This window comes from Vigna umbellata, chromosome 1 (assembly GCF_029865625.1).
Source record: "Vigna umbellata cultivar VRB3 chromosome 1, Vumbellata_1.0, whole genome shotgun sequence".
In the NCBI taxonomy this organism is placed as follows: Eukaryota; Viridiplantae; Streptophyta; class Magnoliopsida; order Fabales; family Fabaceae; genus Vigna; species Vigna umbellata.
In genome coordinates, this window is record NC_142165.1 from 17,184,599 (window position 1) to 17,202,145 (window position 17,547).

The 17,547-nt window shown below is 35.5% G+C and overlaps 1 protein-coding gene across 2 annotated transcripts; it reads right to left on the minus strand.

Annotated features, from left to right (window-relative positions):
• Window positions 1-1,457: 1,457 nt before the first annotated feature.
• LOC124824369 (inactive protein kinase SELMODRAFT_444075-like) lies at window positions 1,458-15,556 on the minus strand. Of its 2 annotated transcripts, XM_047296797.2 has the most exons (8): window positions 15,026-15,556; window positions 14,580-14,713; window positions 4,535-4,629; window positions 2,805-3,865; window positions 2,522-2,682; window positions 2,290-2,366; window positions 1,894-2,194; window positions 1,458-1,806 (listed from the first exon to the last, which is right to left on the minus strand). In XM_047296797.2, exons 1-8 carry the CDS (start codon window positions 15,219-15,221, stop codon window positions 1,657-1,659), a joined length of 2,175 nt encoding a protein of 724 aa, XP_047152753.2. In that variant the 5' UTR covers window positions 15,222-15,556; the 3' UTR covers window positions 1,458-1,656. The 2 variants fall into 2 exon arrangements, with proteins under 2 accessions (XP_047152753.2, XP_087954528.1); XM_088098402.1 differs by lacking the exon at window positions 15,026-15,556 and having other exon boundaries at window positions 4,517-4,629; window positions 14,580-14,633.
• Between the last annotated feature and the right edge of the window lie 1,991 nt (window positions 15,557-17,547).

Below are 17,547 nucleotides of genomic sequence, written 5' to 3' on the forward strand. Positions count from 1 at the left end.
ACATCTTACATTGTATTGTGTCCAACCCTTTGAATATCATATCTAGATTTGAAGCAGTTTGAGATGTCTTGTTATAAATTGAGCTTTCAAACCATATAATTGAGAGGGTTTGGTTCATTTATGTTTCTTTCATAAAAAACTAAAAAATTGATTAGGTTGGGACAAGTTTGAGATATGACATCTTCTAATATGAAACATACACCTTGAGTGCTAGATAAAGTTTCTTATTTTTCTATGCAAATGCGAGATTCCTGTGACTCCTTATGAAGTTCTTATTATGTGTATTAGGTCTTGTCCACCTTTGCTCGCTTCCTCATTCTGTCATCAAAGGTCATTCATAGTACTTACTATTTCTTGTGGAGTAGGTCTTACTATCTCTCTCTAATAAGATGGTGTTTGTATAATTCCTTATTTTTCTAATTTTAAAATTTGTAAACAGTTTTATCTCTTTCGTTGGACGCCAAAATGATTAAAGTCTCTGGAATACTCTTGATTATGACATCCAGTATGAGTTGATTTTGTGTTAGTGTGTGTGTTTTCATTCACTAAACAATTTTTTTTAGTAGAGTTTCACACATGTATTTGATGTATATGACTTTTAAGAAAAGAAATTATCTTTGTAATTATTTAGAAGTTATATAAAAAAATAGTTATTAAAGTCATAAGATGTGTCAGAAATGACTTCTTTAAACTATTAAAAGTTTAACTTAGATAGATTAGTTCTAAGCATGATGGGTTAAAAAATTGACTTATGATTATGATAAAACATATTAGAATTTTCCTTGAAAAAGTACACAACTTGTCCCTCTCCAGCTTGTAAAATAATGAAACTCCTGATCTTTTGATTCAGTCCACTTGTTTTTCATGTGAGTGTACACTTTACTTTAACTTGTACTTTGGAAAATCATCGTTGCTAAATGACTAACTATTTTCTAAAGATCAATAAACCCTTTAAAATATATTTTGTGTAATTTTGTCACTATGGTGTTGTTGAAAATAAAAAATACTACTCCTATTTTAACGAGGAAAAAGATACCAAACAACATGGAATCAAACACAAATATATAAAAATAAGTTCAAAATAATAAATATATCATTTATTAACTATTAAACTACGTTGAGAGAATACATAATTAAAAAAACATCCTTTTTTATACTCATCTACTCCTATTTTAGCTTAGACATTTTTTCAATTTTTGGTAGAACAGTAATCCATCAAGGTAGTACAAGAAAATAGATGATGTAATGGGAAAGTTATAGAATAAAACTAATTTTAAAGGAATGTAATATTTGTGTTCAAAATTAATATATTTTCTTCTGCAGAAGAGATGGGAAGAAATATGGTGAACAACACACATGCACACTGCTAGTCCTGCATATTGAAATTGACAGTTATTATAGAGAGCCTGAGGTTGTACAAACAATTTGGGGATTGGCCGATGCAAGAGAAAATAGAATAATGAGAAATGAAATTTTTGCTATTAAGCATATGGCCAGTCAGAAGTACAGGGCTCCAGAAACAGCAGCCAAATTAGAAATCTATTTATGAATGAGAAGGCTAAGATAATGATTTCTTTCCTAGTTGTTACCTACAAGTGCTTTGCATATCTGAAAGTTTGAATAAGCGTACGAAAGGTCCAAGAGCGGAGGGAATGATCAATGTGATAGTGTACGAGAATGAGTTATTGTAGCTTCTGGTGGAGTGAGCGACTTCAAACCGCTTAAATGCCCACTTGTGTTACCAATTGAGTTTATGTCTAAACCCATAGGACGAACTGGATCACCCCCTTCCAGCACTCTCAGGATCTACATTCAAGTTAAAAAGAAGGGCCTTTTTAATAAAAAAAGTAAAAAGAGTTTCTAAGTAACAAGTTGAACCCATGGAAATCATACCTTTGACATTGGGGGTCTGGCATCGGGATCCACACGGAGACACAACGAAGCAGCTCGAGCCATAGCTTGCCATTGAAGATTAAATTCCAATGGTTTGGGAGAACTGACGTTTTGTAAGATATGACTGGGCTCTAACATGCGTAGAGGGTGAATCCATTCAGGAAGATACGAGAATCCGTTGAACTGTTCCAACTCGCTAATTCTTCTACCTGTTATTAACTCTACTAATACAATTCCAAATGCATATACATCTACTTTATATGTAAGATTTCCGGCGTCAAGATACTCCGGTGCAAGATACCTAGTTTATGTAAGGTACCATCGATTAGAATCAAAACCGTGATGTCCCTTATCTTGATGGTAAGAAAATATACATGCATAAAGCAAATTCGTTACCCTGAAGTTCCTAGAACTCGATCTTCTGTATCTATATTCCATTCTGAGTACCATCTAGCAAGCCCAAAATCCGCCACCTATATCAAAGTTGCATTATTAGATTTAAAATGCAGTTTTTTTTATTTATTTATTTGACGTGTGAAGCATTGTCGTTTATAATTACCAGATTGCAAAAATATTTGAACGTCAAGTACTTTTGGCCAAAAAAAAATGCGGAAGGTGAGTTCATTACCAGAGGTTCAAAGTCATGGGTTAAGAGGATATTTTTGGGTCGAAAGTCTCTGTGCACTATACAACCAACTCTACAGTCTTCATGAAGGTAGCGCAAGCCTCGTGCAGTTCCAATTGCAATCTTTAAGCGTGAGTTCCAATCGAGAGGCATACTCTCATCTCCTGTTAATCAAGTGATAGACTGTTTGATCTCTCTTTTGATTGATGTAGGAACATTCAAAACAAATTACAGAGACAGAAAGAAACGACAATAAAGAAGTGTTTGAAATAAAGTTAGTAAATACCATATAAGTAGAGGTCTAAGGATCCGTTGCATATGTACTCATAAACTAATATCCTCAAATTGCTCTCTGTACAAAACCCTATCAACAGCACAACATTTCTGTGTTGTGCACAGCTCAAAACCCGAACTTCCCTGCAGAAGTCAAGATCTGCTTGAGAACCCCCACACTTTAACTGTTTCACCGCAACAACCTGGCCATCTTTGAGGATTCCCTTGTGGACCACACCGAATCCACCTTCAGCCAAAAAATTCACATCTGAGAACATATCAGTAGCTTCCTCTAGCTCTTTGTAAGAAAACCGTTTTGGAGGCTTTCCAAATACTGGTGCTTTATTCTGACACTGTGAGCACAAGGGAGGAGGTATTGAGGTAGTTCTGCCCAAAGGTATGGAATTATCTCTGTTGCCCGTGTCGTATCTTCTACTTTGAGCTTGGTCAAACCCGTATTCATTTCTTCTCATCTCTTGATCACAACGCTTAAAATTCTCAAGTAAAGTTTTCGAAGATGGAGATTTAGTTCTTTGGATAGTACTGTTGTTTTTAGTTTTCTGAAACTTCTCGTCTACAATGTGGTTTTGAGGAATCCAAAATACGGTCTTGTTTTCACCAGCCACGGATGCTGTTGGACGCGGCCATAGCGGGGGAGGGCGATCTCTTTCAATGTCAAAGTATAATGGTGGCTGGACATTGAAATCTATCTGTTCGTTGATTGCTTTGTGTATGTTTTTTCCTGGGCCCTGACCCTCGTACAGAGGGTTTTGTTCATAGACAAGGAAAGGAGAAGTCATCGAGTCCGAACTTGACCCTGAATTTACTCCTATATTTCTTATAACAGAAGTACCTGCTTCTTCAGGGCTACCCACTGGGGTAGAATGCATCAATCTTCCGCCTTTTAGCTTTGCAATTTCTATGCCTGGTGAAGAAGTAGCCGAGAAAAAAGGGGTTTGGAGTTCATCGGAACACCCTAAGTTAAGTCTGAGGATTTTTGCCTGTGACCCATTCATCACCACAATGCTACAGTTGAGTTCATCCATGCAATGATTTACCTCTTGCTTTAATTTCCTGTTTCAACAACGTAGGTATTCATCAACAAATTTCTCGTATATTTATCATTCGACAATGCAGCTCCGAAAAATTCTACCTATGAGCAGTTGTTCAATCAAATCCTAGAAAGGCAATGCCTCTTCGAATCTCAAATAACCTACTTGATTAATTAAACTGTTCACTGGACCTAGCAAAGAATTAGGTGGGAAAAAATGTAATAGGTTGCTTTCTCTGTTTACCGCCAGGTAATAATCGGAGAGACAATAGTTTAGGCTATTGCATGCATAAATCAATTGAACGATTAACCTGATGCAGTTGGTTAAAATAAGGTTCTCTTGTATGGCTTATCAACTGCTCGTAATAAAAGAAATAGCCAATGTGCTACATATGAATTGCAGAAACCGGAAGATATCAATTATCCCCTTGTAATATATGGTTTATGTGTTAAAATTAATTTTTCATAAACTGGAAATTTAAAAAACATGTTAAGATTGTTCTGAACCATGAATAAACAATGTGGTTCTCTTCCACCCAACAATTTCTCATCACCAATCCATCACCGTGTCAAATATGCAAAGCCAAATGACCTCATTGCGGCGTGCATGGAACAAATGAGAAACATATTTGCAATGAACAAAATAAACTAATAGCTCAGAAAAAAAGAAATACTTTTTCATGTTTAATTACTTGTCCAGTATGACCCAATGGGAACCGCTCCATCTAGCCTCGGCCGCCACAGCACCACTGGGAGTACCCGTGACCACCTTAATCTTTACCCTTACCTGCATTATGAGAAATAAATACAAACTGTCATACCTTGATATACAGTAATCATTTTACGTAAATTTAATTTAATAAAATTGAAAATAAAATGTTTTTTTAACAATTTTTTTATAACAATTTATGTGGTAGTCTGTGATTGGTCTATATATGGACCAATGAAATAGTGAATAAAAAAATTGTTAAAATATTATGGTCATGTATTTATTCTGTTGACCTAGAAAATGGAGTAAATGATTAAGGAGAAAGAATTGTAACAGAAAATAGAAGTATGCACGTCATAGTGAGCTTTATAAAGCTAATACTAGTAGATATAATGCATGAAAAAACGTAAATATTAAAAAGGAAATTTTAAAGCAAAATATTCTATCACAAAAAAACATAATCTTCGTCTATTTGTCCTCACAAATACGTATAGGAACCATAATCATGAGGGTAGTCTGACTCAGTAAAACTAATTACACTAGTAAAAAATCTGGTTTTTACAGCGCACATTATGCCACGGTTCAACGAAAACCGCAGCATAATGGTGCGCGGTGGCAGTTTTGTAAATAAATCGAACATATATGCCGCGGTTCTGCACCAAACCGCGGCATATACTACAGTCAACCATTGCCTTTGACGCCACGTATGAGATAAAAATTAAATAATAGAGTATATGCCGCGGTTCTCTGCACAACCGCGGCATATACCCTTCCAATTTATTGCAGGTGCTGACTGGGTCAGAGAATTTGAAAAGTTACAGGGGGTATATGCCGCAGTTCTCTGGGCAACCGCGGCATATACACCCTGTAACGTCTCAACTTCTCTGCCAGTCAGAGAATTTCAGAAGTTACAGGGGGTATATGCCGCGGTTGCCCAGAGAACCGCGACATATACCCCCTGTAACTTCTGAAATTCCCCAGAGGGCAGTTGGGGAGACAGTTGTGTTGAGGACGTTACAGGGGTATATGCCGCGGTTCTACGAGCAACCGCGACATATTCTCCTATCTGAAATTAATTTAATATTTAATTGAAATATTTCGAGGTATATGCCGCGGTTGCCCGCTGAACCGCGGCATATAGTTTGAAAATAATTTCAAAAATGCCATTTCGGATTATTTATTTAACAGTATATGCCGCGGTTGGGAGTGAAACCGCGGCATATACCCATATTATACCGCGGTTAAGTAGTGAACCGCGGTAGATTCCCCCGTTCAGAGTTAAAAATTAAAACTTGGAACAGTGTCGTCTTCCTCGCGCGTTCTCACTGTTTTCGCGTTTCTTCTTCCTCCGAACCACCCATCATCTCAGATTTTGCGTTTTTCACCGTTTAAACTCAAAATTGTTCGGTCATTATTCATTTTTGACGATAAAAACGAGTTTTAGCCGATCAAAATCGTGATTTCGTTGCGTTTTTCACCCTCTCCGCCGCCGTTCCTCTTCCAGGTATTTGTCCTTTTGCATTCTTAACGTGATTTCTTCATTAGTTTTTGCATAATGCTATAGTTTTGGTAATGTATGAAGTTTCTATAGTTTTGGTAATGTATGGTATAATTTTTGCTTTAATTTTGATAATGCATGAAATTGTTATAGTTTTGGTAATGTATGGTATGGTTTTTGCTATAGTTTTGGTAATGTGTGTTGTAGTTCTTGTATTATTTATAAACCTTAAAATATTATTTATGTAATATTTAGGAATATGGATCGAAATTGGATTAATTTACCACGTATTAGTGCTGAGTACGAGAGAGGTGTAGAGGAATTTATACAATTTGCGCAACGTAATGAGGGGAGAAGTGATGATGAAGTGAAGTTTAGATGTCCTTGTGTGAACTGTTTGAATGGGAGAAAGTTGAACGCAACTCAAATTAGAGAACATCTTATATGTGATGGTTTTCTAAGATGCTATACAACATGGATCTGGCACGGCGAAGAAATGGATTTTCCCACTTACTCTCAAAGTGTAAATGTTACTGATTCCACCATGGAAGAAGATCGACCGGATGAAGACAAATTGGAGGACATGATCCGCGATGTTGGAGCAGAAAATTTTGCCAAAGCTCATGTGTATGAGACGATGTCGACTGATGCGGAAACACCTTTGTATGTTGGTTCAACTAAGTTCACACGTTTATCAGCGGTGTTAAGGCTCATGAATTTGAAGGCGAGCAATGGATGGACTGATAAGAGTTTTACAGAACTGTTGACGTTGTTGAATGAAATGTTGCCAGATGGAAATACACTGCCCACTCGTAATTATGATGCGAAGAAAATTCTTTGTCCAATGGGTATGGAGTATAAAAGGATACATGCTTGTCCCAATGACTGCATTTTGTATAGGAAAGAGTTTGAATTTTTGACAAAGTGTCCAAAATGTGGCTTATCACGATACAAGTCAAAAAACAATAGTGAAGATAATGGTCAGATAGAAAAAAATGGATCTGCTTTGAAAGTAGTTTGGTACCTTCCAATAGTGCCCAGACTTAAGCGTTTGTTTGCGAATCCCAAAGATGCTAAAAATCTTAGATGGCATGCAGATGAGAGAAAAATTGACGGGCTGCTTCGTCATCCAGCTGATTCAAAGCAATGGAAAAATATTGATCGACAATTCCCCGAATTTGGTAAAGAGTGTAGAAATCTTAGGCTTGGTTTAGCCACTGATGGAATGAACCCATTTGGTAATCTCAGTACCAATCACAGTTGTTGGCCAGTTATATTGATAATTTACAACTTATCTCCTGCATTGTGCATGAAGAGGAAGTACATGATGTTGTCTATGATGATATCTGGTCCAAAGCAGCCTGGAAATGACATAGATGTTTATCTAAGCCCACTAGTTGAAGACTTGAAGGTTTTGTGGGTTGATGGGGTTGAAATATTTGATGCATTCGCTTCAGAGACTTTTATGATGCGTGCAATGTTATTTTGCACCATTAATGACTTTCCTGCTTATGGTAATTTGTCAGGATACAGTGTCAAGGGTCATAAAGCGTGTCCTATATGTGAAGAAAACACTGCAGCTCATCAATTGAAACATGGAAGAAAGACTGTGTATCTGCGTCATCGGAGATTTCTAAAACGTAATCATCCATATCGAAGGTTAAAAAAAGCATTCAATGGAGATCAAGAGAGGGACGAAGCACCAAATCCACTTACTGGCCTTGAAGTTCTTGAAAAAGTTAATAAAATACATCATGTATTTGGGAAAACATCGAAGAAGTCATCTGTAACGACCCCTTGGAAGAAGAAATCAATATTCTTTGATCTTCCATATTGGTCAAAGTTAGATGTTCGACATTGCATAGATGTGATGCATGTAGAAAAGAATGTGTGTGATAGCTTGATTGGTACATTACTCAACATTCAGGGAAAGACAAAAGATGGAGTGAATGCTCGTTTGGATTTGGTTGACATGAATATCCGAGAAGAGTTGGCACCCAAGGAGATTGGTAAACGTACTTATTTGCCCCCTGCATGTTACACAATGTCTAGACAAGAGAAGATAAGTTTTTGTGTATGTTTAAAGAGTATCAAAGTACCACAAGGATACTCTTCAAATATGAAGAGTTTAGTGTCAATGCAGGACTTAAAGCTTGTTGGCATGAAGTCTCACGATTGTCACGTCTTAATGAAACAGTTGTTACCGGTGGCTATTCGTGGAATTTTGCCCAAAAATGTTAGGCACACCATAAACAGGTTGTGTTCATTTTTCTCGTCAATATGTAGTAAAGCCATCGATCCTACAAAGTTAGATGAACTTCAAGGCGAGATTGTTATCATCTTGTGTCAACTAGAGATGTTTTTCCCTCCATCTTTTTTTGACATCATGGTACATTTACTTGTTCATTTGGTTAGAGAAATCAAGTTGTGCGGACCGGTATACTTAAGATGGATGTATCCTATTGAGCGTTATATGAAGATTTTGAAAGGGTACGTTAAAAATCCATATCGTCCTGAAGGTTCGATGATTGAAAGGTATATTGCTGAAGAAAGTATCGAGTTTTGTTTAGATTACATGACATCAACGAATCCAATAGGAGTTCCTCGCACAGCATGGTTGAATAAATTTTCTACAAGTAAAAGCATCCGAGGTGTCAATGTGGTGACAAAAGATCGCGAAGAATTGTTGCAAGCGCATCTTTATATATTGAACAACACAGATGAGGTGATCCCTTTTTTGGAAGCACACAAAGCCATTGTTAAGAATAAAAATCCAAGACAATCAGAGAAATGGCAATTGATGGAGCATAACAAAACATTTATGTCTTGGTTCAAATCTGAAATTGACAAAGAGCCACATTCTTCTGAAACTTTATTGTGGCTTGCAAATGGTTTGAAGTTTGATGTCATGTGTTGTACAGGTTATGAAGTCAATAATTGCACATTCTATACGAAGACTTTGGATGATAAAAGCACAGTACAAAATAGTGGAGTCAGTTTAGAAGCTGAGTCACTTCAATTTTCCACATCAAAAGATCAATCTCCTGTACTTGGATCAATGAGATATTATGGTATAATAGAAGAGATATGGGAGGTTGATTACACCAAGTTTTCCGTTCCATTGTTCAAGTGTAAGTGGTTTGACAATAAGAGTGGTGTGAAAATAGATGACTCGGGTATGACACTGGTTGATTTTCGCAAGGTGGGTTATCGAGACGAACCGTTTATCATGGTACATCAACCATCTCAAGTTTTTTATGTCAAAGATCCTGCGTCTGACCATTGGTATGTTGCTCTTCAAGGCAAAAAACAAATTGAAGTTAACGAAGACAATCTGATTAATATTGATATTGCTGACAACCATTCATTTCAAACTACAACAAATTTGGATGACCAATCTGTAGTTGACGATGATGTACATGCAATTCGGTCAGATCATGATGAGGGAATATACATATGATGAATCCATATCTTTATGTATGAATTTTCAATTTCTGTACTATTACATGTTTTGTTAATTTATATGATATTACATAAGTCTTGAAAGAAAATTTAATGTTGTTATTTATTTTGACAGATATATGGCTGATCATCCACATTCTTCAGGGGATGAGGCTCCCCCAACCAGATCCACTAGAGGACCCACTAGGATGAAACAACTATTAATGAGGAAAAATAATGGTGAAAGAACTCCGGTGAATGTGAATGTCACCACGGGTGTGGCAACTGGCCCCCATGCAGATGACTTCCGATCATACCTTGGAGTAGTGGCACGTGATAGGATTAGCATTCTCATTCCATCTTTTGATCATGTGTCCGAGGGTGATCGGAACATTATTTGGCAAGATATATTGGTAAGTTAGTTAATAGCATTTGAATTAAAATTTGTTTATATTGATAATTTTGTACTTATACAACTTTATTATGTTTTTTTCAGATGACATTTGACATTCCAAATGTCCCAACACTTAGAAATAAGTGTTTGTCAACTGTTGCAGAAAATTTCAGAAACTTTAAAAGCAAGTTGACATCAAGGTACATCTTTGGACACCTTAAACATAAAAGTCCATGTAGTTCATATAAGTCCATTGATGAGGAGACTTGGCGGGTTTTTAAAGAGAGTCGGATGTCAGAGGAATGGCAGGTTAGTGTAGTTCATATTATTCAATTCCTCATTAACAAATATATATCATATGAACTGATTAATTAATGTGTATGTGACAGGCAATTAGAAGCAAAGCACAAGGAACAAGTGCTAAGAACAAAAACCCCCACCTATTATCTCGTGGTGGGTATAGGAAGCTTGAGGAGAAAATCCTCAAGCAAAAGGCAGATGCTATACCACCATCTCAGAGTGGTAGCCCTCCTCAGCCTCCTTCTCCACCGTCTAGACATGAGAAATGGAAGTTGGCCCGTATGCGTCCATCGGGCACCTACTCTTCCGACACTGCACGAGAGATTTCTGAAAAAATTGTAAGTTATCACTGTTCCTAAAATAATAAATATTGTCATTATACATACTACATTAAACTATTTAAAGAATAATGTTGTTTTCAGGACGCCTTGGTTGAGCAGAGCTCCCAAGGCCAATTCACTCCAGAGGGTCGCCAGGATATTCTTGCTGCTGCAATTGGACGACCTGAGCACCCTGGACGTGTACGTGCTGCAGGTCCTGGAGTAGGAATTACAGATTATTTTGGGAGCTCTTCTCGTCAGCCTTCATATTTATACAGCGATACACAAAGGATGACAGAAGAGATCACAAAAAAGGTCCGACAAGACCTTATGCAGGAGATCAGGGCCGAGGTGAGGGCTGAATTCCAGATGCTATACCAGGAGCAGTTTCAGAGCATGCGCCCGGTGCAGTCTCCTATACAGGAACATGTTATCCCTCCCCCTCCCACAGGTAAACTTAATAAACATTAATGTGCAATTATTTCTATCTCTTGTATAATCTAACATTTACTCTGACAGGGAGAAGCGGCAAAGGAAGTTGTTCCGCATCAGCCATCCCAGAGGATGACATGGACGATGGTAGTCCATGTCTGCTATACATTTTAGAAGATACTGAGATGGTGCTGGTAGCTCGTGGAACAGAGTTTAGGTCAGCGACTGTATGTCATGGTATGCAACTATTAGAGGATGAGGTGAAGGTCTTAGTGGATGAAATGATCATGCCAGATGCCTCGGTTCCACTATCCACGGAAGAGATTTTCACTGTGGAACAAGCATATAAGTCGTTTATCACTTGGCCTAAATTTTTGGTTAAACCAGTTTCTGACCCCTCGGTATGAAATTCTTCTTTACACTTCTCAATTTTAAAGGTTTTTGATGTCAAAACTTATCTTATCTTTTCATGTAACAACAGACGCAGGCGCAACAGAAGATTCCTCTATCTGAGGATGACCCTCTTTCTTCATTGCATCTACTTGCTGACATCCTTGATGATAAGCCTTTGGAGGTTCAGTATGATGCTAATGTATTTGGGCATGGCTCTGAGGTCCCAATATACCTTAATAGCCAAGATGTCCGTGAGCTTGCGTCGGGAACACAAGAGTTGAATATTTCAATTATTCAACTATGGACGATGTAAGTCTATGACCAATTATTTATATATAAAATTGATTTATATATCAAGTATCCTTATATCAAAGTTAATTTTTGATTTCAGGTATATGTCTGGGGTCACTAATAAGTTGGGGCGTTCTGATGATTATGGATTCATTGATCCCCAATCAATTCATCAATCAAATGATTTTGAGCATATCAACATGAGTCTGATAAGGAGTTTTGGAAGGGGCAAGAAAATATACTTTTTGCCTTATATATCCGGGTAAGTGAACTTTGTTAACATAATAATGTTCCATATGTGATTTTAATATTTAATAGTTACGTTATTATGAATTTCAGGCGCCATTGGCAACTTCTTGTTATGTCTATGCAAGACAACTATGCTTTGTGGTTCTGCTCATTGCACAGGCCTCCTCCCACACAACTCAAACAAGCAATTGATTGGTAAGAACCTCAATGTTTGGACTTTCTTTGTTATATAACTGAATGCTAAAACCTGTTTTTATATACAGTTCTATTCCAGCAAGTATGATGATGGACGGGAGATCAATTGTTAATAGTAGAAAGATTGCTTGGATTTCTCTCAAGGTTTGACATATGCTAAAGTCATACTTTGTTATAATTGTTTTATAACAAATGTTATTCACTAACTATTATCAACTGTGATGATATATTGTAGTGTAACAGACAAAATGGGTCATATGAGTGTGGATACTATGTAATGTATTGGATGACCCATATTGTTCGTTCTCACATCACAAGTCGCTGGGAAACGGTAATATTTAACTTTAACAAATTTTGATTTTTTAACAAATGTTGAATTCATATACACTAATTAAAATGAATTGTCTTTTGCAGAGATTCAAGACTACTACACCAGTTCCTGAGAAGTCACTATTATTCATTAGGAACGCTGCTGCGAAGTATATAGTTAGATTATACAATAGCTCTTAGATTTAGATTTAAACAATGCATTTGATTAGATAGAATTTTCTTAGACTTTGTACTTTATTTGATGTTGAAATACATTTGAACATGTGTTTGTTATGTTGAAATTGAATTTCTGTACATGTTTTTATATGCAGGTCTGTTTTTGTGGTAGTGGATATCACAAAAACAGACCTGCAATTTTAAAAAACTGCAGGGGAATATGCCGCGGTTCTAACCACAACCGCGGCATATAGTGATTCGTTTTTTTTAAAAAACGAGACATATGGTCGCGGTTTTGACACTAACCGTGGCATATTCTACACTCTTTTGCCGCGGTTGAACCGCGGCATATAGTGTCTTTTTTTTTTTTTTTTTTTTAAAAATGGCTTTAGGCCGCGGTTCCCTCGACAACTGCGGCATATTCCGCAACCTATATACCGCGGTTAGAACCGCGGCCTAAAGTGTCTGACTTACTACCGCGGCTGAATATGCCGCGGTTCAAGAACCGCGACGTATAGTGAAAATGAACCGCGGTAAAAGCTCCTCGCTGCACTAGTGTTGGGATCAACTCTTCACTGTCAAATAACGGCCAAATCTTTTCATTTATGCTACTAAAAAATATAATTCAGAATGTTATTTTCACTTTCAATATTTTTTACACATATTTTATATTTACTATTTTAATTTTAATTTTCCTTTTATAAATATAAAAATTAACTTTTTTAATGATAAAAATAATTCTAAAATTAAATTATCAATTAATGTAATTTAGTGTCAAATAAAAACATTTTCTATTATAAAAATAAAAATTTCTTTTCCATTTTTCTCTACCATGCATGGACAGTTGTTTATCATATCTTTGTGTAGTTTGTCCTACCATGCTTTCTGCATGTGCAATTATTGATAAATCATAAACTCCATTGTAAGACAAGATTTTAAAAGCATATACGAATCCAAAGAATTAAGTCAAGCTGGTACAACTTTGAAGAGATCAGAAACTTCCTCAACTCTGACATGTTACTGAAAAGCAAAGTTGAGGACGTAGTGGTTTATACATTGCCCTCTTTTGGTGGAAAAAAAAATACATACATATACAGACATGCATATTTCAAATGATTGATATAAAAAAGACAAATTATTAGCAAAAATTATTGATATAGATTTGACAGAAAGTATATAATATATAAAATTACTGGAATAATAATTTACTATGCTTCTGTTCTAAATTTGCTTTAGTTTAAACAGATAAGAGGACATAAAGATAATAATGATTAAATTAAAGTATAAATTTTTAACTCACTGATTGAGGGAAGAAGTAAAATGGAAGAAAATTTAAAATAATGTAGTTTTATAACAAAATAATATAATAAACATTTTCGTATTAAGAAAATAATAAAAAATAGTAAAATGTTAATTTTTTTTAGTTAAATTTAATTTTCGTAGTTAGTATAAAAATAATACAATTTATTAATTTTCATTCTTTATTCTCCTTTTTGTTTTTTTGATCAGCATTCTTTATTCTACTTATCTAAATCAACAGAAAATTCCACTTCTTCCATTCTATTTTCTTTTAATATACGCAACTCATATTTTTATTCTATTTTTATTTTATTTATCTTATTTAATTATATTTATCTTATGTGTTTCAAAAATTTCTTGTAAAGTGGTAATGCAAACATCGCATTAATGATTGACAAATACATCTCCGTTCCCGGAAGAAAGAGAATGAGACAAAAACGACAGCGCGAATATGGTCATAAAGTCACAACGTTTTTAAAACCGGAAAAAAAAAATTGATAAACAACGAGTCATCATGTTAAAAAAACCAGGTGGAAAACGGAGTCCTTTTCGTCGCACTAAACGTTAAGGGCCGAGGCAACAACTTGAGAGAGAAAGGTGGTGGAAGCGATACCAGTGACAGCAGGTACAGGTTTTCTGTTTACTCGAGTGCATACCTCAATTTTAGTATTGACATCACAGTTTTCTTTAAAATCGTGAATCGTTCGGGAAAATTAAATTTCAAGGTTACCTCAACTTGATTGTGCAACTGAAGCACCATCTGCGCACAAGACTCGGAGATATCTGAAATTCGCTCCGGCAACTTCGCCGCCGGTCCGGTCGTACAGTCTCCAGCAATTCTCGAAAAATGCCAGAATCTTCTGCCTGCAACAGTCCACATCCACACAAAGTTACTTCAAACTCTAAGCCAGTTGAACCGGCAAGAAGTAGAACAAGTTAAACAGAATTTCATAATATAATTTCAGTGTTCTTCTCAAATCAGCGTGTGAAATTCCAGTATTCATACAAAACGACTACAGAAATGAAACTTCAATTCCATTAAAAGTACAGCATCATAAGCATGTGAATAAAAACATCTAAGTTTTGTTGTGAGAATTAATTCTTTAATTTTGCGATTGTTCAATACGATTCAAAGGAATTGAGATTTGTCGAGAGAGTTCAGACAAAAATAGGTACCGGTTTTTTGAGCAGAGTAAACGGCAAGGAGCGTGATGGAGTCGCTGGAGTGAACGACATGAGTGAGAGCCCAGGCTAATGCGGTGTTGGAGATCACCTTCTCCGCCTTGACGGCGACGAGAACCTTGTTGGAGACGGTGGCGGAGGCGGCGGTGTGCCTGGCACTTCTGGAACCCACCGTTTCCTCTCTTAGCATTGGTGGAAGATGGATGAGCGAAGGTTTGGGTTTGGATCGGGTGCTGCGTCGCCTCGTCTGGTCCTCACGTATGCATTGCGTTGCGTGTATGTATGTGTGTGTGATTGAGTGACCTTGATCATTGCATTATTTTGCGGACTTAACTTGAAGCCCATGTCTCCCCAACTGGCATGTCCCAACCCTGGTTCGGTTAATCTAACCAGAGTTACGAGAACTGGGTAGTTGTTTGTTAGTTGTTACTTGAGCGGGGCCTGGTGGTGAGGCTGGTCGTGTTCTGTCTGTGTCTCTGAAGTGGCACGAAGGAAATTTGCCATCGCATAAATAAAGGTCAAAAAATTATTCCCCTTACATGTTGAATACAAAAGCATGTAATTACAGTTATTATTTTTACATATCAAGTATTTTTTTCATTAGAATATATTTACCAAGCTTTTCATTTATATTTCCTCCATTTGTTACCTATGCCTTTATAGAGATACTATTTTATTAGAATCAAATAGATTAAAAAAAATTTCATTTTTCTTTCCACCACAATAATTGAATTTATAAATTAATTAAAATTAAAAAGTATGAAAATTATAAATAATAAAAAGTAAATAATCTAATATTCAACTTTACATACATAAAACAAAGCTTTTGTTAGTTAAAAAAAATAGTGTGATGAAACTTTTTCTTTCATATATTAAAGTCGTGTTAATAATTAAGAAAAAGTTGCTTGTATGTTTGGTTGTGAAATTTTTAATAATATAAAATAGGTTTAAATACTATTGTATTTTTATTTTTGTTGAGTTAGTTTTTTTTTTCTTATTTTCTCAATTTTTGTTAATTTTTTTCAATTTGATTTTTTCTTTGCAACGCTTAAATAGTTAATATAAGCTGACATGGTTTGCATGAAGTGTATTGTGTTTCATTACATAATCCATTTTATGTATATATCAAAATGTTTAATTTATCTTGAAATGAAAATTGGGGTTAAAAAGAGAATTTGGGTTTACAGGGCATGAAAGGAACTCAATATGAGTTTTTTCGTGACTTGAAGAAAAAAGTTATCCTAACTCTCCCCCTGAAATCGTGTAAGTTGCTTAAAGGTATGTCTCATTGTTAATCTTTTTCCTCTTGCTGTAATAGTTGGCAACAACATTGTTGCAATCGCTCCTCTTATGGTGGTGGTTTAAGGAGAATGAGATTAACCCACATTTGCAATTTGGAGAGTTGACAACCTTGAGAATGACAAAAACTTCATCGAATGTGGGTAAACATTTTGAGATTATCCTAACTACAAGGTTAGATTAATAATACCAAATTTTGTTGTTATTTTTAATAGAATTTTTTGTTGGTAACTAATATTGTGTTTGTTATTTTTGTGTTGAATATAAAATAATGGTTCTTTTAATGTGGTGTAGTGTGGTGTAACTATTTCAAATGGTATTGTGAAGAAAAGGTTGATGAAAGGGATGTTATTATCGTCAGACAAAGAAGGAAGATATATGATTTGAAGAATTCACTAAGGGTTTCGATAAAAAGGATCAAATTATTAGTAGGAGTAGTTTGTATTGTTGGAGTAATGAACATGGTGATGGTGCCACTAATGTTGAAAAAAAAAATTGATGTGTTTAGGTTGTCATGTTGTGTTTTGGTTTGGGGAGTTATTAAGGCCGACTCAATTGTTAAGGTTGTAGCACTCTGTTTTGTAATGTTAACTAACGAATCAATGGAAAAAGTTATGACTATTTATGTTTAGTTCAAATAAGTCCTAATTTTTGTAAAATTTTGTCAATGTAGCCCTTGTTGGTAATGTTGTTTTTGTAGTTAATTGTACACAACCTATGAATTGATACATAATAATAGTACATCCAATAAGTTTTTTAATAATATAATAACATTAATGTTTGACAAAAATAATACAAAGTACATAATGTATTTCACCATAAAGCAATAATTGCCAAAAATATGTGTAACAAGCTATGTTAAAGATAAACAAAATTAAAGATAAACAAAATAGATGTTCAGAAGGGTTTTATCATGAATTCATTGATTTTGCTTATTATCAACCCTTTTGAGGCTTGGATCGAGGATAGTTTTTTTACTTCACAAAAAGGCATGCTGGATTTTGCACCTATGTGCATGGTGATAAATCGTTTTATATTGGTCTTTAAATGAACCTTCTACTTGGTTTGATGTCATTACCCTTGTCCTACGAGCCATAACTATTGACACATTTATATTTTATTTCCTCACAACTTTGTTACATATATGATTTATCTTCAAATTTGGATTTTCTCTTAAAGAACTCTTTAAGGTGTTATTTAACCGCTTAGAATTGATT